This window comes from Colobus angolensis, unplaced genomic scaffold (assembly GCF_000951035.1).
Source record: "Colobus angolensis palliatus isolate OR3802 unplaced genomic scaffold, Cang.pa_1.0 Scaffold32, whole genome shotgun sequence".
NCBI lineage: Eukaryota > Metazoa > Chordata > Mammalia > Primates > Cercopithecidae > Colobus > Colobus angolensis.
In genome coordinates, this window is record NW_012116488.1 from 11,554,890 (window position 1) to 11,579,772 (window position 24,883).

Genomic DNA, 24,883 nt, shown 5'->3' on the forward strand with positions numbered 1-24,883 from the left:
AACATGGCTTGGGATTGAACATGCTCCATCTTCCTGAGATGGAAGTGACAGGCACAGTTCAGCTTAGCCCCTCCCCATTACCATCTCCCTAGACTGCCTGAAAGAGCAAAATTGCAAGTTCTAGGAATTCCTGTGCCCCGTTCCCTCCCTGCCCATTCAAATGCTGGGTGGGATTTGATGCCCCCCACTCGGTGGCACTCTCCTCTCCCCTCCAGCAGGCAGAGGGACTCTGTGATTTAATAAACAAACGTTTCTCCCCGCAGCCCTGCCCCAGGTTGACTGGCTATTGGTGGATAATTTGGGAAAGGTATGGGCCACCGCAAGCACCTGGAGACTGGAGGGAGAGACTAGGTTCAAATCCTAGAATGAGGTATCTTTGGGAAAGCCACAGACCCTCTCTGGGCCTGTCTTCTTATTTCTGAAGTGAAGGTCCTGCCACTCTGGGGCTCCGAGGAAGCTAGTTCAGTGCTTTAAAATAGTTGTTCCCACCTCTGTAAGCCCTCGGCCAATTATCCCCCCCAGTGTGTCCACGTGGGAGCTCTGGGCTCAGCCAGGCATCCAGGTGGATGGGGAAACAGGGACAGGGCCAGACCAGCCCCTCAGGCAACATTAGAAGGACGAAGTCCAGAGTAGCAGCTAGAATTTGCCGCCAACTTTATCCATTTCAGGCACAAAAAGAACGTCCTGGCACCCTCCCTCCCCTGTCCCCTCCTTATCTGGTTGTCAAAGGCAGATCCTGCGGTTTAAACCTGTTAGCAAGTTCAATTGAAGAGTGAGTGGCCCCAGAAAATGCGGCCCTGCAGGGCCTCCTGTGGCCACTAGAGGGCACCAGGTGCTCGCAGGGCCGGCCACAGGTCCCTGGCCTGGTGCCAGCTCATTTCAGGCATCTGGTTCCTTCTTTTCCTGCAGAGAATTCTCTGGGCTTCCGGTGTTTGGAGAGGAGAGGATACTTGCTGGCTTGGCGCTGAGAAGCCTCGGCTGTTACTACTTATCATTTCCCGGCCCTGTTTAGCAGTTTGCAGCTCAAAGTGTCCTTTGTGTTCTGGTCACAGGTGCTCTCAGAGCAGCCAGAGTGGGCGTCCCTATGACAGACGTGGAAACTGAGGCTCAGAGAGGTGAAGTGGCTTCCTCGTGGCGTCAGGGTTAGCCACATGCAGCAAGCGCCCCATTTTCTGGTTTGGGGCAGGAAGGGAGGAGTAGCCAGAGGCTGGTGGAGAAGGCTGCCTGGTGGGGGGCCGGGGCTAGTGGACGGTGGTGAAGACTGAGCCCGGGAGCCCAGAGTGGGCAGCCCCTTTTCCAGAGGGTGGGGGTGAGGGAGAAGGTTGAGACCCCGCACAGGGACACAGACCTGGGGAAAAGGCTGGGAATCTCAGCCAAGCCCTTTGCTGACACCATTTCCCCTGCCCCAGCCTGAAGGGTGGGTATGGAAAGACACAGAAACCCTCAGCTACGGTGTCAGGTGCACAACATATGACACTGGGGACGTGACACAGCCAGGCGAGCCACTGAGTGGCCAGTTGACCTGGGCATGTCACTAAACCTTTCTGAGCCTTAGCTGCTTCATTTATTGAGAGAGGATCATAATATCTACCTCAGCGGCTAAGCTAGAGTCTAATACCCTCTATCTACCTACCTACCTCTGAGGATCACATGAGGTTGCATGGCCATGGTGCCTGGCATGTGGACTTGCAGTAGAGAGCCCCTGCTGCGGTCCCCACCAGCCCCCTCCAGTGTCTGCAATGACCAGCTGTTTCCCAAAACTCTGCCCCAGGCATTTGCTTCTGTCATCTCCTCTAATGGGAATTCCCTCCCCTAGCCTAACAAACTCCTACTCACTCTTTAATACCCAGGCCATTAGGACCTCTTTGTGAACTCTTCTCTACCTTTCCAACATCTTCCAAGCAGCCTCTTCCAAGCAGCCTTCCAAAACCCTCACCTCCGTGCATGATGATGGCAAGTGGGTCTGAATGTTCCCTCCAGCCCGCTGTGGGCTGCAGTCAATCCTCCATTAAATGATGACTTCCGGGCTGCAATCTCTGAGCTCATTGTTGATATATGTAGACCTGTTCCTGCCTTCCTGGGGTTAATAATCAGTGAGGGAAGCCATCATGAATACAATAAACACATATTCATCATGAGCTGCAGTGGGCACAGTGAGGGAGACATTGCAGAGCTTGCAAAGGATGTCACAGAAGGATTGCGTCCAGTCAGACAGTCACATGTCACAGAAGGGTCGCGTCCAGTCCGGGGGTCACGTGTTACAGAAGGATCGTGTCCAGTCCGGGGGTCGCATGTCACAGAAGGGTTACGTCCAGTCCGGTGGCCCAACAAAGGCTTCCTCGGGATGTAACATTTAGGGAGAGCTCCAAATGCTGGGAACTCATCTGCTTTTAAACTGTAGTTAGGAATTAAAACTGCATATAGAAGTGTTTTTTCCAGCATAGTTAATAATATGTTAAATACTGATTGGTATTTCTAAGTAAACCAATAGAAATCAGGCGTAAGCTTGAGTTCTTTATTCATCTTCCTTTTAAGCAATTCTGTTTTTAAAATGACTGTTGCATACCTTAAATATTTTTAAATATCATGTTCTGCTTTCATAGCCACATTTGTATTATTCACTGTAAAAATAAATTCTATTTTGAAAAAGAAATAAAGAAGAAGAAATGAGGGTGGGAGCCCAGGGAGACCCCACCAAGCAGCGGGAACAGCATGTGCAAAGGCCCTGAGGTCGGGAGTGGCATGGGTGAGAAGCTGAAATGAGATGAGTAAGTAAGAAGGGGTGGGAGTGGGGCCAAGAGGTAGGTGAGAAATCATGGGCCACAGAGGGATGCTGGTCTTTAATTGAAGAACTGTGGTGGGCTGCAGCAGGTGTGTGGCTTGAGAGAGACTCAGGCAAGCCCATGTGTTGTGTTTCCCTCTGCCTGCAGACTAGGTGTCCTTGTATCCCCCATGCCCAGGCCAGTACATGCCACAGAGCACACACCCAACACGTACTTGCTGGAAAGAAAAACTGCCCTGCCAATCACCCTTGTCCAGACACAGTCAGTGCCCTCCAAAGTTCCCCTCTCCTCTGGGAAGGGAGTCACATGCCTTAGCCTGGCAAGTCTGCCCACTGGGATGTGGCCATGCCTGCTCCTTCTTGTAGGTCTGTGTGCCATCTCCCTACATCTTCCAACCTTCCTGGATGCTCTCCTTGCTCCTCATCCTCTCCCACTCCCACCACTTCCCTCCAGCGTGTTACTCAGTCTTTCAGGGAAGGTCAACCACTACTCCTTCTCAGAAGCCTTACCAGGTCACATATTTGTAGGCTGACGGACCTTGTGAATAAATGAGTGAATGAATTAGTGGATTTTGATTTTGACATAACCAGCACTTTCTAGATGCCTATCAAAACCTGGCACGACATGAGTGCCTTCCCCATCTCACTGGCCCACAAGCCTTCCAGTTGGTGTGACCATCCCATTTTACTGATGAGAAAACTGAGGCTCAGGAAGATCACATCACTTGCACAAGGTCCCACAGCGAGACAGCCACAGAGATAGGAGCAAATACAAATCCCCTGAGCACTTGTGGCTTTTATTTGTCCCATCAGTTCATCCATCCATCCATTCAACAAATATTCACTGAATGTCCTCTCTGTGTGGGGACAGAGAGGGGCTTTTAGGGGCTTGTGAATAAAATATAGAAAGATCCTTGCCCTTGCAGAGGTCTTGGGTTACTCGGGAGAGGCAGGCAGTTAACAATAGGTGTGATCAAGAAACAAGGACATACAAGCCTGGCCATTATGGGGAAACTCTGTCTTTACTAAAAATACAAAAATTAGCCAGGCATGGTGGCATGCACCTGTAATCCCAGCTACTTGGGAGGCTGAGGCAGGAGAATCACTTGAACCTGGGAGGCTGAGGTTATAGTGAGCCGAGATGGCAGCACTGCACCCCAGAACAAGCCTCTGTTAAAAAGGAAAAGAGAGGAGAGCACAGGAGAGGAGAGGAGTGAAGAGGAGAGGAGAGGAGAGGAGAGGAGAGGAGAAGACATTAAGTGGAGTGGGTAAGGGTGACTAGAAGTGCCAGTGGCCCTGGCAGGGGTCACAGCCAGCCTTCCCGAGAGGCTGAGACAGTGGGTTTTATGGTTCTCCTCTCTAAAATCTCTGCTGTGCAGTCCTCTGGAGCCTTTAGCCTGGGAAATGCCCATGCAAATGAAGGGACCAGCCCCTCCACACCTGTGGGCCTTTCTTGTCAGGTGGGACAAGAGACTGATAAAAAAATAAAACACAGAGACAAAGTATAGAAAAAGAAAACTGGGCCCAGGGGACTGGCACTCAGCATACGAAGGACCTACACCAGTACCGGTCTCTGAGTTCCCTCAGTATTTATTGATTACCATTTTCACTATCTCAGCAAGAGGAATGCGGTGGGAGAGGAGGGTGATAGTGGAGAGCAGGTCAGCAAGAAAACATGTGAGCAAAGGAGTCTGTGTCACAAATAAATTCAAGGGAAGGTACTTTGCCTGGATGTGCATGTAGTCCAGATTTATGCTTCTCTCCACCCAAACATCTCAGTGGAGTAAAGAATAATAAAGCAGCATTGCTGCCACCATGTCTCGCCTCCCACCACAGAGCAGTTTTTCTCCTATCTCAGAGTTGAACAAATGTACACGGATTTTATACCGAGACATTCAGTTCCCAGGGGCAGGCAGGAGAAAGAGGCCTTCCTCTATCTCAACTGCAAGAGGCTTTCCTCTTTTACTAATCCTCCTCAGCACAGACCCTTCACGGGTGTGTCAGTCTGGGGGACGGTCAGGTCTTTCCCATCCCACGAGGTCATATTTCAGACTATCACATGGGGAGAAACCTTGGACAATACCCAGCTTTCCAGGGCAGAGGTCTCCGCAGATTTCCTCAGTGCATTGTACCCCTGATTTATCAAGACTGGAGAAGGGCGATGACTGTTACCAAGCATACTGCCTGTAAACATTTTGTTAACAAGGCACATCCTCCACAGCCCTAGATCCCTTAAACCTTGATTCCATACAACACATGTTCTTGTGAGCTCAAGGTTGGGGCAAAGTTACAGATTAACAGCATCTCAGAGCAAAGCAATTGTTCAGGGTACAGGTCAAAATGGAGTTTCTTATGTCTTCCCTTTCTACATGGACACAGTAACAGTCTGATCTCTCTTTTCCCCACAGCAAAGGTGGACTTGATACATAAAAGAGGGATTCACCCCAACCAAGAATGAGGGTGCCCAGTGTCAGAGGACCAGGATAGACAGACTGCCTTGGTGTGGTCCAGCTTGACCTACACGACACAGAAAGCCTCTGTGCAGCCTCCGAGCAGGGGCTTTTTTGCCTCTTCCAGCATAGGCTGGGTGCCAGGAGTCTGGTTTGCTGTCTGCCCCCACTCTGCCTGCAGCATTGCCTGCCTGGACTGAGGTCATTCATGTGGGCGCATGACAGAAGTGACAGACGGGTGTGTTGGCAAGGATGATCACAGATTGGAACTCCTAGTTCCTGGCCCTGCTTTTCCCAGACACTGACTGTGGCTGGAGCAAATACCTTCTTCTTCTTGGGCTTCCACTGCCCATTCGTGCAATGATGAGGTTGCCCTGGATGCCCCCAGAAGACTCTTCTATTTTGGGCAGTACTTTGATGTTCATATTGGAAATGATAGAACTGGCTCCAAAGTTTTATGTATAGTGATACTCCCATGCATTTGTTTAGTCAATAAACACTTACTGGGAATCTACTATGTGCCAGGCTATGTTCCAGGGAGGGAGAAGCCAGGATCGACAGGAGGGACAGGGACCTTGTTCAAGCAGAGCTGAGGTCACATGGCCTGCTTCCTCCCCATTTCCTAGTGTCCCCTTCAGAACCAGCCAGGAGCACGTTCCCTGCCCCACTGAGTCACCATGTCGGTGCTCAGGTGTTCCCACATGGGTGCAAAGCCAAGGTGACCTTTCTTATTGGGAAACCAGCTTTCCATTAGTGCTCAGTTTCTCAAATTTTATTTACTCCCAAACCACGTTCATGATTAGGACTGAATTCCCATCTCTTTTGTACATTATTTGCTCAAGACTTATCCTTAAATCAATTCATGTTAGGAAAAGAAAATTTGTTTAAATAGAAAAATTAATATTGCAGTCATACATAGAAACTAGCACAACTTGCCACAAGTAGAAAGTAAAAATGCACACAACAAAACGAATTCGGTGATTAAATTCTACCAAGACTGTCACAGATCGCAGGCTCCCAGCCTACGGTTTGCTCCGCCTTGTTAGAAAGGAAAGTCAGCAAGTCTAAGATGGTGGTAAAGATGGGCTGGCATCAAGCCGAGACTCACTCCAGGGGGAACTCAGAATGATCAAAAGAGAACTGGAAGAGGGAGGACTTTGCCACTGAGTGATTCCACATCGTGAGCAGAAACCACCTGAGATTGTTTACCTTGTGAACAGAGCAGTTATCTCCCTGATCCCTGGAGACCTCGGCCAAGGTTGGAATGTTTTCCTGATTATGTCCTTGACTGATTGGCTTTTCTTTCTTCTTTTTAAATTTTGGAATAATTTTAGCTTCACAGAAAAGATATGAAGAGAGTCCACTGAATTTCCATGCACCTTCAACAGCTTTACCTACTGCTAACATCTTCCATGACTGTGAGACATCGGTCACAACTGAGGAGCGAATGTTGGTAGCTTACTATTCACCAAACTACAGAATTTATTTGAATTTCATCATCTTTTTAAATGAATACTTTTTTTTTCTGTTCCAGCATCCAATCCAGGATACACGTCACATATGGATCTATCTCCCTTCCCCATCTCCACCCTGAGCTTGGTTCAGATTCCTAAAAGTCAGGGGATCACACTGGGCAGGCTAGGAAGTGAACAAAGTTGCAGCAGAAAGGGTGGCAGGGACCTTCACTTCCTGAGACAGATCTATGGTGGGGACTGTGGATCTCAGCTGGGGAGGCTTCTTGACAATCCGAAGGGTACCCTCTAGCTAAGACGGCACTCCAAGAGTAGCCTTGAGGCACCCAATCTGCTCCACTGTCAGGAGAAATATTGAGTGAAATATTTAAACAAGTACTGAAATAGAAAAGTATAAAGATGTAGCCAGGTTTTTTAAATAGTATGAATATCTCCAACAAACCATAAATGGAGCAGAAGCATAAGAATGTGTGAGGCAGGCAAGAGATCCTGTAGCCAGGGTCCTAAGAGGATCCCAGAAAGGCCTGGACATAGCAGGAGATGCTCCATGAAGGAGTATGGACTTGGGACAAGGTTCCATCTTGATGGACCCATGGAGATCTACTCCTGGCTGGTTGCTACTCCAGCAGGCTTGGTTTTATGAATTTGGGGAGAAATGGGTCTTTACTTTCAAGGAGGCTCTGACGCTCCAGAAACTGAGGACCTCATAGCTAGAGGAAACCTGAAGAGCTTCTCTCTGGGGCAAGGACAGAGGGTGGAGTGAGGAGTGGGAAGAGGAAGCATCCACCCCTCTCCACTCTCAAGTCTTCTCGTCTTTCCCCGGAAAATCTGATTAGGTAGTTCTGCATGGGACCTGGGAATTTGCATTTTAATGAGAGCCCAATTAAGCTTGGTAAGTTCCATACTTCTTCATGTTACCTCTCTGTGTTTTACCAACTATGAGTCTTTACAAAAGTCCCTGGGTGTGGGTGAGCCAACAGTGCCTGGCCCTCAGGGTTCCCAACATCCCTCCCACTTGCTCCTTCCCATGTAATCTGCTACCTCTCTCTGTATTACTTACTGATCATAGTCCCAACCCTGAGGGATGCCACACAAAGTCCAGACTGTCTAATCAGGGAGACTGACATATGGGAAGGTAAACTGCTCTGGTTTGCTCCAGTTGTTTGTAAAGGGAGGGGCAGACTTTCTGTGGCATCTAGAGAAGACTTTGTGCAGCGGGTGACTTTGAGTTGGAGCTGGCAGGATGGAAAGGAGTGTGTCAGGCAAAGAGAGTGAGATGGGTAGTCCAAGCCAACTGAGACATATGTGTAATCACAGAGAGTAGAGGACGAAACAGCAGGGTGGCATTCATTTCAATTTATTGTATTTTGATTTCTATTTAGGTATAGTTCACATAAAGTACACAAATATCACAAATATTTCTGCCCACTATTTCTTCAAAATTTTCTGTTCTCCACTGTCCCTCACTTGTTTTTGCCTAGAACTCCAGTTACACATATGTTAGTCCATTGATGTTGTCCCACAAGTCACTGGGACTCGTTTTTTATTATTATTATTTTCCAGCTTGCTGTCTTCAGTTTGAATAGTTCCTGTTGATATATTTTCAAGATCACAGATCTTTTCTTCCTTAGTACTAAATTTGCTGCTAAACCCAGCCAGTGAATTTTTCATTTCAGATGTTAAGTTTTTCATCTCTAGAAGTTTGATTTTTCTCACATTACAGTAAACTTTTTATTATTTAAGCATATTTTAAGTAGCTGTTTTAAAGTCCTTGTCTGCAAATTCCTTAATCTCTATTATGTCTGAGCCTGTTTCTATTGCTTAATTTTTCTTCTGGTCATGGGTCACATTTTCCTAGTCCTAGAATGTCTAGCAATTTTTGATTGGATGCTGGACATCATGACATTACAATTTTGTTGTCTTCCTTTACAGTGTTTGAAATTTGTTTTAACAGGCAATAAGTTACTTACAGATCTGCTTGAGCTTGTCAAGGCATGTTTTAAAGCTTTGTTAGGGTAGGTCTAGCGCAGCTTTAATTCAAAGTTAGTTTAGCCCTAATGCCAAGAGGTGATACTTCTGGGTCTCTACTGAATGCTCCAGGTCTCTCCACTTTGGGTGGTCACAACCTTAATATATCCTCATGCTTTGTGAACTCTGAAAATTATTTTGTTTATACCTTCACAGTAGGTTTATTTTTTCTTCTGTATGTGTGCGTGTGTTTGCTTGTGTGTGTGTGTGTGTGTTGACCAGCCATGTGGAATTTCACTTTATGTATGCAGAGCTTAGTACTTAGCTTTGGACTTAAAGAGACCCCTGTGCATGTTTCTAAAGCTCTCCTCTAGTCCTTCACTGCACAAATTGTAGTTTCCTCAGTTTTCTCAAATTCTAATGTCTGTCTCCTAAGCTCAGCAAGCTTCCCATGCCCTCCTTGGGTTTTCTTCCACATGTCCAGAAAGTGTCCTTAGGCAGAAAATTGGGACAATTGTAGAACTTATCTCATTTTTTACCTTCCCTGCCTATTCTCCAATGTCTGAATTGTTTTATATATTTTTTGAGTACCTCAATAGTGTCATAAATTTCGTCCAGTTTTCTATCTGTTTACAACTGTTTGCAACCAATATCAGTTACTTTGTTTTGGCCAAAAGTGTAAGTCAACTCAAACTTTATATATATACCTGTGTAACTTTACCTTAAGTAGCTACAGGACTTTTCATCACCCTGAGTTCCCCTGTCTTCAGTTTGCTGTCTAATCCAGTCAGGATTACTCTTGCTTATTACCTTGCTTATTACCCTTGCTTATTACCAGTCAAGATTATTCTTGCTTATTACCTTGCTTGTTACCCTTGCTTATTACCAGCCAGGATTACTCTTCAGAGGTAAACAGATTATTTCATTTTATTTCAATTCATTTATTCTTTTAGCAACCACTTACTGGACCATGAGTATTGGCCAAAGAGTAGGTGTACAAGTAGACAAAATCAAGGTAGACAAGATCCCTGATTCATGAATTGTTCAGTCATACAAATAAATATGAAACTATGACAGTGATAAGTGTTTCACTGAGAAGTTAATGGTACTATAAAAATAGTTGCTAGGAGAAATTTTTCTTATTTGAGTGATCAAAGAGAGTTTTCTTGAGGAAATGATATGAACTAGGGCCTAAATAATGAATAAAAGTTAATTAGGGGAAAAATCAGATGAAGAGAGTTGGAAGGATATTCCAGAAGTAGGAAACAACAAATATTACATGTAAGCATAAAAATTAATGGGGAGAATGGGCTGACGTGGATGTCAAGGGCAAGGGGCTTCATGATCTGTGATGAAGTTAGAGGGGCCAGCAGAGCCCAGGCTATGCAAGTTAAGACTTCAGTGTTCACTTTGGGAAACGGGAAGCTATTGAGACATTTCAAATAGTAAGTGACACAGTCAGGTTTGAGTTTTAAAAGATTATTCTGCCTGTCACATGCAGAGTGAATTGGAGGAGCAGGACAGGGTATGCAGAGAGAGCTGTTTGGAAGCTTTGTGGTAGCCCGGGCGAGACACAATGGCAGCACAAATAGCCTGCTAGAGTGAAGGCAGAGAAAAGTGGATGGAGTTGCACAACATTTAGGAGGTAAAGTTGACAAAACTGGGGATAAATTGACATGAAGAAGAAGGAAGTGCAAGGATGCCTTCTAGGCTCAACTAACTAGGTGAATGGTGGACCCAGTGACAGAAATGTTGAAAAGGGGTTTCGGTTGTGGCTGTTGCTGGGAGATGGTTCTTGGGGAGGAGTCTGAGTTCACTGTAGTTCATATTGCATGGAAGGTTTATTTGCAACATCAGGAGGAGATATCAAGTAGGCAGTTAGACATATAGAGATCAAAGGAAAGGATTGAGCTGGAGAATAAAAATAATATATCATTTGCATGTCTAGCTGGAGAATAAAAATAATATATCATTTGCATGTCTTAGTAATGAAGTCGTGGGTGTCGTGGCATGAGATCAGCTGGAGGGAGAGGAGAGATTAAAGTGAGGAGAGAGCTACAATCAAGTGAGTGCCAGGGCTTGCCAACCGTGCAAGGACAGGGCAGGAGAAGAGGAACCCACAAAGGTGGGTAAGGAGGAGGTGCAGAGAGATCGGGAATGTGTTGTCACTGAGCCAGAGGGAAGGACTGGATCAGAGCAAGGTCTTCAGTGTCAAATGCAGCTGGGAAGTCAAGGAAGATGAGAACCTAGACATACTAGTTGGCTTTTAGTAGCATCTGGGTCGCACTTTTGTGAATACAGAAGCCAGGCTGGAATGGACCAGTGAGTGAGTAGGAGGTAAGGCCACAGAGGCCATGAATACACAGCTCTTGAAAATTTGGGCCACAAGGGGAGGAGTATGGAAATAGGGCAGCAGTTAGAAGCAAATGAGAGGGTGAAAGGAGTGTTTTTGTTGTTGTGTTGTTGTTGCTTTCTTTGTCTTAACGAGCAAGACTTGAACAGTTTCCAAGCTAACAGCAAGGATCAGGTTGACAGGGAGATTTTAAGTACAGAAAAGAGAAGTGGAAGGGTCCTGAGATGGAGAGAAGAGATACTTTCCAAGGCCCAGGAAGGGAGACTGGACATCAAAGGAGGGCAGATCCTGTGCTTTGTTGGTAGAGTGCAGGTGTAGGGGAGAGAGAGGGGTGACTGGGAAAGTAGGGATAGGCAGAGAGGATGCCCTTTGAGGGAAGCTGAGACCATTCCTTTTCATAGGATCTCTCTTTTATGTGAGATAGGAGGCAAGGCTGTCTGCTGAATGTGTGTGTGTGTGTGTGTGCGCACGCACACATGTGGGCACACATGCATATGTAGCAGGTTGGGCATCCACTCCACCCTGGAATAAAAAGGTTAAGGACATGGAAAAGGTGAAGGTTTCCCCTGAAAATGGGAGAGTGAGCTGATGAGTTACCTGTTGCCAGGTGGATAAAGGCTGGTGGTTGGGAACCCGCAGTGGACAAGGCTGCCTTGCAGAACCTCTCTTTCAGCAGCATTTGGCAGGGAAGGAGCAGACAGGTAGGTTCTACTACACATGGAGCCTTGCCGCTGGGCTGGGACATGAAGACAAAGGCCTGGGGGTGAAGCACATTAGATTAAAATGAAGCCCTTGACAACCAAGCTGGATAAAGAGGCAAATGAAGATAGGGGATGGGGTGAAATTTAGGAATGCAAACAGCTGGGTCCTCAAAGGTGAAGCTGGGGTGGTAAGTCAGGGCCCAATAAATAAGGCTCTTGAATGCCAGGGCCTTGAGCATTTTTCCTGAGCGCAATGGGGAGCCACTGAGGAATTTCAGGTGAGGTGAATGATACACCAGATCAGCATCTGGAAAGGTCACCCTGTCTGCAGGATGGAGTGCTTGGAGATGGGAGTGGGTGAGAGACAATGGAAGGTGGAATGCAGGCTGTGGTAGCTGGCAGGTAGAGGCCCAGAAGAGGCAAGCCCTGGGGACAGCAGAGTGTCCCTGTCACCCCAAAGAGCAGAGTCCACTGGTCAAATGCTCACATAAACCCAGGCCACAGCCAAAAGAGGGGCAAGGGCCTTGGCAGGGCTGGGAGAGAGCAGGGATGGCCACAGGAGGATAGGAGTTCAGGGTGGGGAGAAGCAAAGTGGGGAGTGTGGTGGATTTTAAGAGCTGACTGAATGAGCTTTGGCCACGGTTTTCCCCCAAGAGAGCAATGACCTGGGGGCCCTCAGACATAGATCCCAGACTCAGAAGAGAGGGAGGGGCCTTTTGAGATCAGCTCTTCCTGAAGTCTTGTGAAAAGCAGAGATTTACCTGAAGTCACATGGAGGCCAGTACCATTGATGAATCAGGACACTTACTAGCCAACTCGCTGACTTCGGGTGGGTCTCCCCTACTCAACCCAAGCCCAAAAGAAACAAGACTTGAGGCATGGAGGTCATGTCTAATAGGCCATCTCTGCTGATGGGGATGGGGAATTCTTTGGGGGGCACAACCCAGTGCCAGTGGGGGCCCCCTGAGAGCCACCTGCCCCACCCCCAGCCTCCACAGAAAGGGGCACAGACCCCTGGTGCTTGTGGCATCCTGGCGCCTGGCAGCACCCGCTTCCCCTCCATGTGGCAGATGTCCTCTTCCTTCAACCTGGTCCTCTTTCCCATGGTCATGAATAGCCAGGGACACTCCTGGTTCCAAGGGAGGAACACAAAATCATAAGAGCCACAAAAGAGATGCAGCTTTGGTCTCCTGCCCACCATAGGCTGAATGCCGTGCTGGGCATTCTGCAGACATTATCTCGCCCTTCCTCAGAGCTGCCCTCCTTACAGATTGGGGTCGACACAATTCAGAAGGTGAAGCAATGCAGTGACAATGCTGTTCTCTAAACAGAAAGTACTGCTCTGAGGTTAGGAGGGGAACCATGATCTTGCTTAGGCTCTGACTTCTGAGTGGCCATCAAGATCGAGTGCTGCCACTTCATCATTGAGGCTAGAGGGCCTGCAGACCCCAGGTTAACACAGTAGACCCCAGCTTATCACAGGGAAGCCTGCAGATGCCACACTCTTACACGGCTTCCTGAAGAGCCCCAGTCTGTCACAGAGCTCGTCAAATACGAGAAACTCGGGGTTTCAGTCCCATATTCCAGGAGGCCTCCTTCGTTTCACCACTCTGGTTTTTTTTTTTTTTTTTTTTTTTTTTCTGGAGTGCAGTGGCCTGATCTCGACTCACTGCAACCTCCGCCTCCCGAGTTCAGGTGATTCTCCTGCCTCAGCCTCCTGAGTAGCTGAGACTATAGGTGCCCACCACTATGCCTGGCTAACTTTTGCATTTTTAGTAGAGATGGGGTTTTGCCATGTTGGCCAGGCTGGTCTTGAACTCCTGACCTCAGGTGATCTGCCCACCTCGAAAGTGCTGGGATTACAGGCGTGAGCCACCGCACCTGGCCACCACCCCAGTTCTGAGGCTGGTGTAAATGCTTCTCCACCTCAGGGCAGTGCACCAAGTGTCTACTGAGCCCCAACATTGGGCACTTTTCCGTGCTGGCAGGGGAAGCTGGAAGGAGGACAGGAAGCAGGTGTGTAGAGCAATGAGGAACACAGACAGGTGCCAGGATAGTCTTGAGAATTCTCTGCTGCTGAGGTTCTCTGCAGTCATCCCCCAGTGGGTTCCAGGGCCCAGAACCAAGTCTGCACATCCCTGCATGCGGCCCCCTCTCTCTGCAGCCCGTCTTTCCCACTCCCCAGCCCTTCCTGCCAGCTTCTCTGGTGCTGAGATCTGTGTCACAGAACCTTTTCTGTTTCTCAAAGCTGCCTGGCTCTGGGTTCCCTCTGGGCCCTTGCACAGGTGGTCCTCCTAGCCTGAATCTCTCTCTTCTCTGCTTTTCCCCTTTACCTTGCTAACATTTTTTAAGTCTCGATCAGCTGCCACTTCCTCTGGAAGCCTTTCTCATTATGGAATAGGTGCGCGCAATGCCTGTACTTACTCATCCCACACATACTTCTTGTGCCTAGTGGTGTTTGCTAATTGCCCGTCTTCCCAGTGGGCTCCTTAAGGACCAGGGCCTGTGTCTCTGTCCCTCACTGTAGCCCCAACACCTGGTACAGCACCTGCATAATAAGTGTACATGTTCAACCCAGTGGACCAAATGCATGAATTACACATTCAAAGAACCTAGAGATTATCTTAAAGGCATGAGTGTGGTCAGTGGTAATCCATTTGGTAATAGAAGTCGAGTAAATTTCAGAAGTGGCAGAAGAGAGAAGGGAGAGAGTGATGAAGTCACAACAGGAAAGGGGGGCCAGAGAGGGCCTCTCAAGCCAGAAATAGCTAAGCAGAGTCTTCCAGAGTGAGAAACAAGGGCTTTTCCATGAGCAAAGGAAGGTGGCGAGCAGGAGGGGCATTTGTAGGAGAGTATGCTGTGCCTGAGCAAGGGGTGGGTGAGTGAGAGGAGGAGGGAGGGAGGTGGACCCTGGGCTGTTTGCTATTGGTGTTGACTACAGAAACTGCAGATAAATACACTGGCTAGCAGTGGGGCTGAAGAGAGGGGAAGCAGTCAACTCTTAATGCCATGTGTCACAGGGTTCCCAGCGAGCTCTTTAAGAGCCAGGACCCTGGCTATCTGTCCCCCATTGTAGCCCCAACACTTCCATCTCCCAGCAGATTGTCTCTGTGTAAAGTCAGATTGGTGAAGTTTCTCAAGAAAAACGTTTTGAGGAAACATGACCAGAGGAGGGAGATGAGTCCAGAAGCCTTCAGGATTGTACAGCAGGAGGAGATAAGGCGGGTTAGGACCAAGGGAAGAGCAAAGAGATGGAGAGAAGCTGGGGCTTGCGATGTCTTGGGGAGGAAGAACAGTGTGGGGAGGAAGGGTGGCCGAAGAGTGCAGAGTGACCGTCAGTCTCCTGACTTGGAAGACGAGAGCATGAGTAAAATGGCCTTCTTAGAGAAAGGGAGAGATGGGGCACTCAGGGTGGGGGCAGCTCCGGAGGTCAGTTCAGAACATGTTGGCAAAGAGTCCAGTAGGTGGATGGATGGATGTGAGCATAACTTAGAAAGACAACTCCACTTTAGTCAAACAGGCAAACACAAAACTACAAAAGAGAAATCGTCCAATCACATCAGTGGAAATGGAGAGAAACGAACAGTTTTGCAAAAGAATTACTCATTCAGTAAAAGGGTTCTTTATAAAGTTCCATCTAAGTTAAATTATATCTGGTATAAGAAAATGTGATTCATTTACATATTTCATTTCCACAGAGAAATTGTTCGGAATGTGGCTGTCACATTATGCTTGGTCTGACATAGACAAGTGACTGTGTGTGGCAGTGTTTTTGTCACTTTCGGCAAAGGTTCTCTTGTCTTTTCCTTCTCCATTTCTGGCAAAAATAATTGTTCACTTGTTGACTGAATTCTTGCTCCAGTGGGTAAAGTCTTTCTTCACAATCGGGAGTAACACTTCATGCTGGTGCTCCTAGGAGAAGAGTGGGTGGCAGCCATTCACACCGTAGTATAAATGACTAAAGAACAAAGCTTGATGAAGGGCAAGAGGGGTTATGAAGGCACTGTGCTTGTGAAAAGGATGGTGGGGGGAAAGACATCCAGGTCATGGGGAAGAAATTGTAAAATTGGTGAGGAGAGAAAAGGCTTCATACAGATGTGACCTATAGGAGCACACACCTGCTTTGCTTTCCCTTAGCTGAGCACAAACCCCACCTAGTGTTGCGTTGGATTCATACACCCTCCTTCTCTAAAATGACCATTTACTGTTGTATCTCAGGGTCAACCCACAGGGTTGGAGCTCCTCTGTAAAGGTGTGTTAAAGTGAATGAGATCTTTCTGATGAAACCGAACAGGTGAGGGTGCTGTCGGCAGGGCTGCGGAGACCTGCAAGCATTACTTCATAGATTTGCCCAAATCAAATGCTCTCTGACTTCAACAAAACAACAGTAAAAGTAATGTATTGAGCACTCACCATGTGCCGGGTCCTGTGGCTGCACAATTTATGTGCCTTATCACACTCGGTCCTGTGAACAACTCTGTAAGGTAACTGTCTCTGTTTTACAAAGGCGAAACAGAAGTCCAGAGAGGTTACTTGTCCACCATGAATGTCAGGGTTGGATGCAAGCCCAGCCCTGTTGGGGTTTGAAATTGCTATCAGGTCATTTAGTCTGAAGTCTCCTTGGTGCCAAATTCTTGTCAGCTGAGGCTTGAAGGGGAAGCAGACAGATGTGGCTGGAGTTGCAGCTCATCAGCAACTGACCGCCAGTGCTCAGGGCACCTGGAGGACCACAGCAAAAAGGACAGCCTTTTGCTCCAGGTTTCCACTTTTTGAGAGATATGAACACATTAGTAAATGTCTGTTTCTGGGAACAGGCAGCCAGGGTGAGAAAATAATCAGATGTACACAAAATGGATAAAGAATGTGTGGAGGGACCTTCAAAGGGTGAGAAACCACTTCTGGCTGCTAAGAGAGGGACTTTGCAATCTGGTCTCACACTCTCAATTCTTAAAAAATAAGTCCATGAAGCAGAAAAAAGCATGGGATTTGGAATTTGGGACCTGACTTTGAAGCCCACACAGAACACAGACAAGTCAACCGTGTGGTTGGGGTAAGTTACGCAGACTCTCTGTGGCCTGTTTACTCATTTGCAAGTAAAACAGTAATGATAATACCTACATCATGGGACTATTGCAAGGCTCAAAGGAGATAATGTGAGAGAGCTCTGCTAGCCGGCCTATTTGTCTTCATTCTGCTGCTGATGGCGTGGGGTGTTGAAGTGTCTCTGATTCAGGGCCTGGACCCTCAGTTTACCCCCTCAATGGTTCTTACTTCTCTTGTAGACGTATTTGGTTCCAAAATGGCATCTTCCCTTTATGGAGTACTCTTTGCTGTTGGCCTCTGTGCTCCAATCTACTGTGTGTCCCCGGTCAATGCCCCCAGCAGATACCCCCACCCATCCTCCACAGAGAGCACCCCTGCCTCACTGGTGTATTCCCTCAACACCGACTTTGCCTTCCGCCTGTACCGCAGGCTGGTTCTGGAGACCCCGAGTCAGAACGTCTTCTTCTCCCCCGTGAGTGTCTCCACTTCCCTGGCCATGCTCTCCCTTGGGGCCCACTCAGTCACCAAGACCCAGATTCTCGAGAGCCTGGGCTTCAACCTCACACACACACCAGAGTCTGACGTCTACCGGGGCTTCCAGCACTTGGTTCATTCACTGACTGTTCCAAGCAAAGACCTGGCCTTGAAGATGAGAAGTGCCCTCTTCGTCAAGAAGGAGCTGCAGCTGCAGGCAAATTTCTTGGGCAATGTCAAGAGGCTGTATGAAGCAGAAGTCTTTTCTACAGATTTCTCCAACCCCTCCATTGCCCAGGCGAAGATCAACAGTCACGTGAAAAAGAAGACCCAAGGGAAGGTTGTAGACATAATCCAAGGCCTTGACCTTCTGACAGCCATGGTGCTGGTGAACCACATTTTCTTTAAAGGTAAGGATTTGAGAAGTTGATTTTTATTTATTTATTTTATGATGATGCTGATGATTTTTGCTTAGTGAAATACACAAGGCAGACAAAGCCTAGGCTGCAGGGTGGAGAAATGGGAGGGCCTGAGCTCTAATTAGCTTTGCAATTAGCTGACTGCAGGACCTGGGATAGCTCATGTTTATCAGTTACAGTGGGGGACTCATTTAGTTCTCTTTGGGTAGACAGATAAAGTGTCTCCAGGTGTGTTTGCATTTGACTCAGTGGGAAACCCATAGGAAAAATCTGGAAACTACTTAAGAGAAAGGATCTCTTGCCACCAGCAGCTGTCCCACTGCCCCATGAAAGTTTTAAAGAAGGAACATGGAACTCTGACAACCCAGTTTGAGAAGCAAATCCAAGAATGTGAACACTTTCATAGGTGTAGAAATGTAGACAAGTTGATGTGACTGTCATTCATATCTCATCTATATATGAAGTCTCCTTCATATATAACTGCATATATATATATATATATATGTTAGAGATTTACAGTTTTCACTGTGTTGTAGGGAATGCACATCAGCTTTGAAATCAAACAACTTGGATTTGAATTTCACTTCTGCACCATACTTGCTCTATGATCCTCAGCATGTGTCTCTAAAAGATTTACCATGTGTTGAGTGCCTGACCTGTGCCAGTCTCTGTGCTGACTGGATAGTTTGATGATAAAGCCAACTTTATAGGGTTGTGCTTGAGATAGAAGTGCCTGGCGTCTCCAGGCAGAGTTTTCATGGATGTCACCGTATCATCCCTTCCTTCCTCTGTCCCTCTCCTCCCCTTCCTTCCTCCCTCCCTTCATCCACCTGTTCCCTGTTCACTCATTTATCCATGCACTAGTTTATCTGTCCATCCATCCAGGCATGCACCTAGTCAACCAGCCAGACATCTATCCATTGACGTACTCATCTATCCATCTACCCATTCACAAAGCTATCCATCCACTTGTCCATCCATCAGTTCATCCATCCATCCACCTAGCTAGCCAACCACCTGTCCATTAATCTATCCATCTATCTACCCACCCTATATCCACCCATTCACCAAACTATCCACCCATTTATCCATATGTCATTCATCCATGAATCCATGCATGCATCCATCTATCCACCCAGACAGCCAAATATGTATCCATTAACCTATTCTTCCCTCTACCCTCCATCTACCCATCCAGCAAACTATCCACCCATTTATCCATCCATCAGTTCATCCATCCATCCATCCCTCTATCCATCCATGCATCCATTCATCCACCTAGCTAGCCATCTAGCTAGCCAACTACCTATCCATTAATCTGTTCATCTATCTATCCATCCATCAGTTCATCCATCCATCCATTCATCCACTCATCCATCTATCCATCCAGCCATCCAACCATCTATCCATTAGCTTTTCATCTATCCATCCACCCTCCACCTGCCAAGCTATCCACCCATTTATCCATCCATCCTGCAAAGAGGAAAGAGAAAGAAAGAAAACTGGTATGCTTTGAGCCCTTACTAAGTTACCTTCACTCTATGTTGTTCTATTTAACTTAACTCTATTTTTAATTGAAATACAATTCACATGTCATAAAATTCACCATTTTATTGATTTTCAGTATATTCACAAGTTTGGGCAACTACTCCGCTGTGCAATTCCAGAGCATTTTTTTTTTGTTACCTCAAAAAGAAACCTCATACCCATTAGCAGTAATTCCCCATTTCATTTTGCTATCTTTGCCTCACTAATTGCACTTTGACATAAAGACCTCATTTCTCTCTTTGTGCTAGCTAAGTGGGAGAAGCCCTTTTACCCTGCATATACAAGAAAGAACTTCCCATTTCTGGTGGGCAAGCAGGTCACTGTGCATGTCCCCATGATGCACCAGAAGGAGCAGTTTGCTTTTGGGATGGATACAGAGCTGAACTGCTTTGTGCTTCAGATGGACTACAAGGGAGATGCCGCGGCCTTCTTTGTCCTCCCTAGCAAGGGCAAGATGAGGCAACTGGAACAGGCCTTGTCAGCCAGAACACTGAGAAAGTGGAGCCACTCACTCCAGAAAAGGTGGGTATCTGTGTCAGTCACTTGGGCCCTGAGGCAGGGGACGCACACATTCAAAGATGGGGGAGAGATTGTGCTAACCACTGTTGGATAATCACTTCTGAAAAATGAGCACCAACTGTATGCAGGACAGAGAGCCTGGAGCTGTCTATACATGTTCACACTTGAAGTTCACTATCACCTGATGAGGAGTCTTAATACCACTCATTTCACAGATGAGGAAATGGAGGCTCCAAGGTGGTAAGTGAATTGTCCAAGGTCATGTAGCTGTTACATGCTAGCAGAGCTGACTCTAGAAGCCAATCTGATATTGAAATCTTTGGAATGATCCCATAAAAGCAAGCAAACAAAAGCATTGGTGGTCACATATAAGAAAGAGGATAACAATATTACCAAATCCAAAGGTTGGTGAAAAGATAAAGTAACCTATTATTTACAAAGTGCTTAGGAGAATTCCTAGAAGATAGTAAGTGTTCAGTAAATGTTAGCTAATAATGTTATTATTAGTCCTATAATTATTATGGTGAGTATAAAAATATGGAGAATACCAAAAAGATTAATCATGAGATAAAAAAGGAATGTCAAAGTTTTGTGTTCTGTCTCTTAGCAATATGTTGTTGGCATCATAGAATGATTTCAGCAGCATTCCCTGGTGCTCATAGTCTGGGAAGAGAGAAGGAAGGCTGCAGTGTAACTGGAATTCAAGAAAGAGATTGGGCAATGCCCCAGGGGAGGGCAGGAAAGGTGCTGAGGAGCTTCTGAGCAGAGAGAGATCACTTTCAGCTGGGACTGAGGGACAGCTTCAAGGAGGCGGTGGGATTTAGCTGCACATACGGGTAGCATATGAGCACACAGAGGCTTGGGAAGGGCAGCTTTGGGAGACAATGCACTGGCAAGAACTCAAAGTCAAGGATGAAGAGATGCTGCAGGGTGTGTCAGCGACTTCTCTTCTCAGGCTGCATCTGGGGCTGGGGATAAGAAGAGGAGGTGGCACAGAAGCTCAGGGAGGAAGGCATGGAGCACAGAGCAGCAGATGGAGCACAGAGAAAACAGGGAAAGGGGACAGTGGCAGGGAAGAGAGAACTGTCCCTGGCATGAGGGGTCACAAGACACCTGTCAGATGAGGACTGAAATGTGTCCACCCAATATTTTTGTGCTTTCATTGCTGTGAGTCACTAAGTGCATAACCTTGGGCAAAGCACTAAAACTAAGCTTTACCATCTTTAAAATGGGGACAGTGTTATTGAATGTGCCTGGGACAATGTCTGGCATACAATATATGTTCAGGCCAGACTCACGCCGTAATCCTAGCACTTTGGGAGGCTGAGGCAGGTGAATTGCTTGAGCTCAGAAGTTCAAGACCAGCCTGGGCAACACGATGAAACCCTGTCTCTACTAAAATACAAAAAAAATTAGCCAGACGTGGCCACGTGTAACTGTAATCCCAGCTACTTGGGAGGCTGAGGCAGGAGAAAAGCTTGAACCCGGGAGGCGGAGGTTGTAGTGAACCAAGACCATGCTGTTGCACTCCAGCCTGAGCAACAGAGCGAGACTCCATCTAAAAAAAAAAATGTTCAATACATGTGGGCTGTTTTCTCTTGGTTCAGAGGGAAAAAAATATTGTGCTAAATTATCAGGTGGTGCTGTTCAATATAGTAGCCACTAAGCCACCTGCAGTTTTTTACACTTAAATTATCTGAAATTCAGTAAAATTAAAATTTTAGTTTCTCATTTGCACAAGCCACTGTTCAAGTTGCTCAATAGCCACACATGGCTAGTGGCTACCATACTGGAGAGCGCAGGTCGAGGATCTTCCCAGCATCACAGGCAGTTCTGCTGGACTTTGCTGCTCTAGGGCATTAGCAGGGCCTGCATCAGGAAGTGCTGGTGAGGAGGTACTCTGGACAGTGAGTGGGTGGTTGATGAGCTTCCATTGCTACTTGACGTCTCCTGTTGGTTTCTGCCATAGACTCCCTTGCCGACCACCTTCTCACCTCTGCACCCACTTCACTGGGGGCCCGTCTGTCTCCTTGCATGTTTTTAGTGCTGGACCTGCTCAGCTGGGAGACTTACTTCAAGAGCAACCTGGGGTTCTTGGCTAGGATGTGTTGACCTTTTTAGCAGCAATTAGCAATGGCTGGAGGAAGAACAGAGTCTCCCAAAATGGCATCTAGGAGCAGAGATGCAGACACCATGGGCTTGTGACCTCATTGTTTCCTTTTCCCTACTGCACAGGTGGATAGAGGTGTTCATCCCCAAATTTTCCATTTCTGCTTCCTACAATCTGGAAACCATCCTCCCAAAGATGGGCATCCAAAATGCCTTTGACAAAAACGCTGATTTTTCTGGAATTACAAAGAGAGACTCCCTGCAGCTTTCTAAAGTGAGTTGGATGAGAATATTTGCAAAAAAGTCCAAGCAGGAAGCACCTGCAGAATTAATCATTAATCAAGTGCTCTTATGTCATTGATAAGGAAACAGAGGCCTGAAAAGTGAAATGAGGTTCTTCTGCAGCCAGAAGAACCGAATCTTGCGACCTATGGCCACCATCCCTCCGGCACACAGCATGTGTTATCCCTCTTCACACAAATGTTCTGAAGGCGTCCTCAGCAGGCAGCCGCTCCCCTATGCCTGCTGCAGGCGAGCAGGTGCTCCCCTGGGATCTGACCTCACCTTTTTCCTCCCTGGAGTTTAGGCCCTCACACAGGCATCATAATATGGCTGCCCATAGGCCATTTACACCCTGCAGATGTGTTGTCTGGCCTTCAGTGTGTAAGGAAAGAGAGAGACAGAGAAAGAGAGAGAGAAAGACAGAGACAGAGGGGAGAGAGAGGAGACAGAGAGAGAGAGACGGAGAGAGGGGGGATAGAGAGAGAGACAGAGAGAGAGACAGACAGAAGAGAGAGAGAGATAGAAAAGAGAGAGACAGAGAGAGAGTGGAGAGAAAGAGACAGAGAGAGAGAGAGAGGAGAGACAGAGAGGAGTTTTAAAATGTAGTATATTGGGTCTAAAAGTCTAGATTTCTGATCCTCTTGAAACAAATCACTGACCCTAATTCCCACATGGCAACAGTGAGTCTATGTGTCCACATGGCAGCCATCACCGGAGTTGAGTTGTGAGTGACCCTTTTAGTCAGACAGGACCCGCCAGGTATTGTGGGCACCCCATGCTCTTACAAGAAGTCTCCCTCAGTTAATTGGGGTTACCTGCCTAACGCCTGCACACATATGGGTTACTGATCCCTGACCTAAACTTTTATTTTGATAATGGATTATAATAGTCAGAAGTGATCCTGGGGCTACTGAAGGGGACCTTTGTCACTGGTCTACAGAAAATGCTGAGAGGCCCCACTGGAATATGATGAGCATAATGGACCTTTTCTCGAGGAAAATGCATCTGAGCCTATGAAAAACAATGCCTGTAGTCACAGGAGCTCAAGTCTCGCTGAAGCTTAGAAATCCAGGAACTCCAGGTTAAGACTCTCTTCCCTAGCAGACAAAGAAGGGATCTAACCTTAGTCATATCAAACCCATGTCTGCCATGCGAGAATTGCAGCAGTTACTACTGCTGGCAAGTCCACAAGCATTTGCCTTGTATGATCTCCCTTAATTTACACAATAACCTTACGGGACACATGCAATTATTATTACCTTTTATAGATCAGGAAACTGAAGCACGCGGCATCTAAATAATTTTGCAACCATAAGTGGCAGAACCGAGACTCACTCCTATCTTCCTGCTCTGTGTTTGTCACCATCTCACTCCCAGTGTAAGGACCAATGGGCCATAGTCAACACCCACTGCAATGTACTGAGCAAACCCAATGCCAGGCATTTGAACCTTGAATCCTTTCAAGGTAGATATCACCATTCCAGGGCAAAACACTCAGTTTAGTTTACTCAGTTAAGTAAAAGTGTCTCTATTGGGGCCACTGATGTTTGTTTTCCCCTTGGCAGGCAACCCACAAGGCTGTGCTGGATGTCAGTGAAGAGGGCACTGAGGCCGCAGCAGCTACCGCCACCAAGTTCATAGTCCGATCAAAGGATGGTCCCTCTTACTTCACTGTCTCCTTCAATAGGACCTTCTTGATAATGATTACAAATAAAGCCACAGACAGTATTCTCTTTCTAGGGAAAGTGGAAAATCCCACTAAATCCTAGGTGAGAAATGGCCTGTTGACTGATGGCACTTTGCTAATGCACAAGAAATAACAAACCACATCCCTCTTTCTGTTCTGAGGGTGCACTTGACCCCAGTGGAACTGCATTCACTGGCAGGGACGCCACTTCCAAGACTTAATCACCAAACCATCAACAGGGACCCCAGTCACAAGCCAACGCCCATTAACCCCAGTCAGTGCCCTTTTCCACAAAGTCTCCCAGGTAACTAGCTTCATGGGATATTGTTGGGTTACCATATTTCCATTCCTTGGGGCTCCTGGGAATGGAAATATGCCAATGCAGGTCAGACACTTCTGTTGCAGAATTACAATAACACATTCAATAAAACTAAAATATGAATTCAGCTGTCAACAGGGTCCTAATCTGAAAATGATTTACCGGCGAACTCGCAGTGGCTGGGCTGCCGTCCCACGACCTCTCAGAGGCTGCATGATTTTTTTCCTTCATTTATTCAGCAAAAACTTACTGCGCACTTAATATACGCTAGGAGTAAATCAGACAATATTCCTGGCATGTTAGGCCTAAATGGGGGAGACAGACCCCCTACAGCAACAACGAAACCAAGCCTATAAACATGGTCATAACAGCTTATAAGTGCCATGAAGGCATCGAATAGGATGACTGAGAGTGAGGGGAGGACAAGAGAGGGGTGTGAGCATAAAGACTGTGAGTCAGGAATGAGCGGCATGTTGGAGGGACAGAGCAAGGACCTTGTAGCGTCATGTGGGGCAGATGGAAGAAATGAAGATACAGAGGCTCAAGGAGGTCAGCTGGTGGAGGCCGTTGTTGGCCAAGGAGAGAGCCTGCGTTTGTGGGGAGCACCAGGACATGGGGTGATGAGGGCTAATGCATGGGCTGTGAAGGTCTCCCTGGGTGCCGTGGAACAGTTTTCCATCTCCTCGAGGCTGGCTGTCTCCCTGACTCTGATGATGTCATGTATGCACATGCAGCCTTCTGGGTGCTCAGCCCCTTC

General features: G+C 47.1%; 1 protein-coding gene across 2 annotated transcripts; it reads left to right on the plus strand.

The window, feature by feature from the left end:
• Nucleotides 1-7,122: 7,122 nt before the first annotated feature.
• Nucleotides 7,123-24,261, plus strand: SERPINA9 (serpin peptidase inhibitor, clade A (alpha-1 antiproteinase, antitrypsin), member 9). 2 transcript variants are annotated; one of them, XM_011951528.1, is made up of 5 exons: nucleotides 7,123-7,596; nucleotides 17,009-17,653; nucleotides 19,459-19,732; nucleotides 21,965-22,112; nucleotides 23,686-24,261. In XM_011951528.1, the coding sequence occupies exons 1-5, from the start codon at nucleotides 7,551-7,553 to the stop codon at nucleotides 23,887-23,889; spliced, it is 1,317 nt and encodes a 438-aa protein (XP_011806918.1). In that variant the 5' UTR covers nucleotides 7,123-7,550; the 3' UTR covers nucleotides 23,890-24,261. The 2 variants fall into 2 exon arrangements, with proteins under 2 accessions (XP_011806918.1, XP_011806919.1); XM_011951529.1 differs by lacking the exon at nucleotides 7,123-7,596 and adding an exon at nucleotides 10,604-10,797.
• The last annotated feature ends 622 nt before the right edge of the window (nucleotides 24,262-24,883 follow it).

What these genes read in the sequence shown, in the direction of transcription:
- SERPINA9 (XM_011951529.1), top strand. Translation starts at nt 10,683, where the DNA reads ATGAGATCAGCTGGAGGGAGAGGAGAGATTAAAGTGAGGAGAGAGCTA. An exon ending in AGCCACTCACTCCAGAAAAG is followed by an intron (nt 19,733 to 21,964) that starts GTGGGTATCTGT and finishes CCTACTGCACAG; the next exon opens with GTGGATAGAGGTGTTCATCC. An exon ending in ACTCCCTGCAGCTTTCTAAA is followed by an intron (nt 22,113 to 23,685) that starts GTGAGTTGGATG and finishes TCCCCTTGGCAG; the next exon opens with GCAACCCACAAGGCTGTGCT.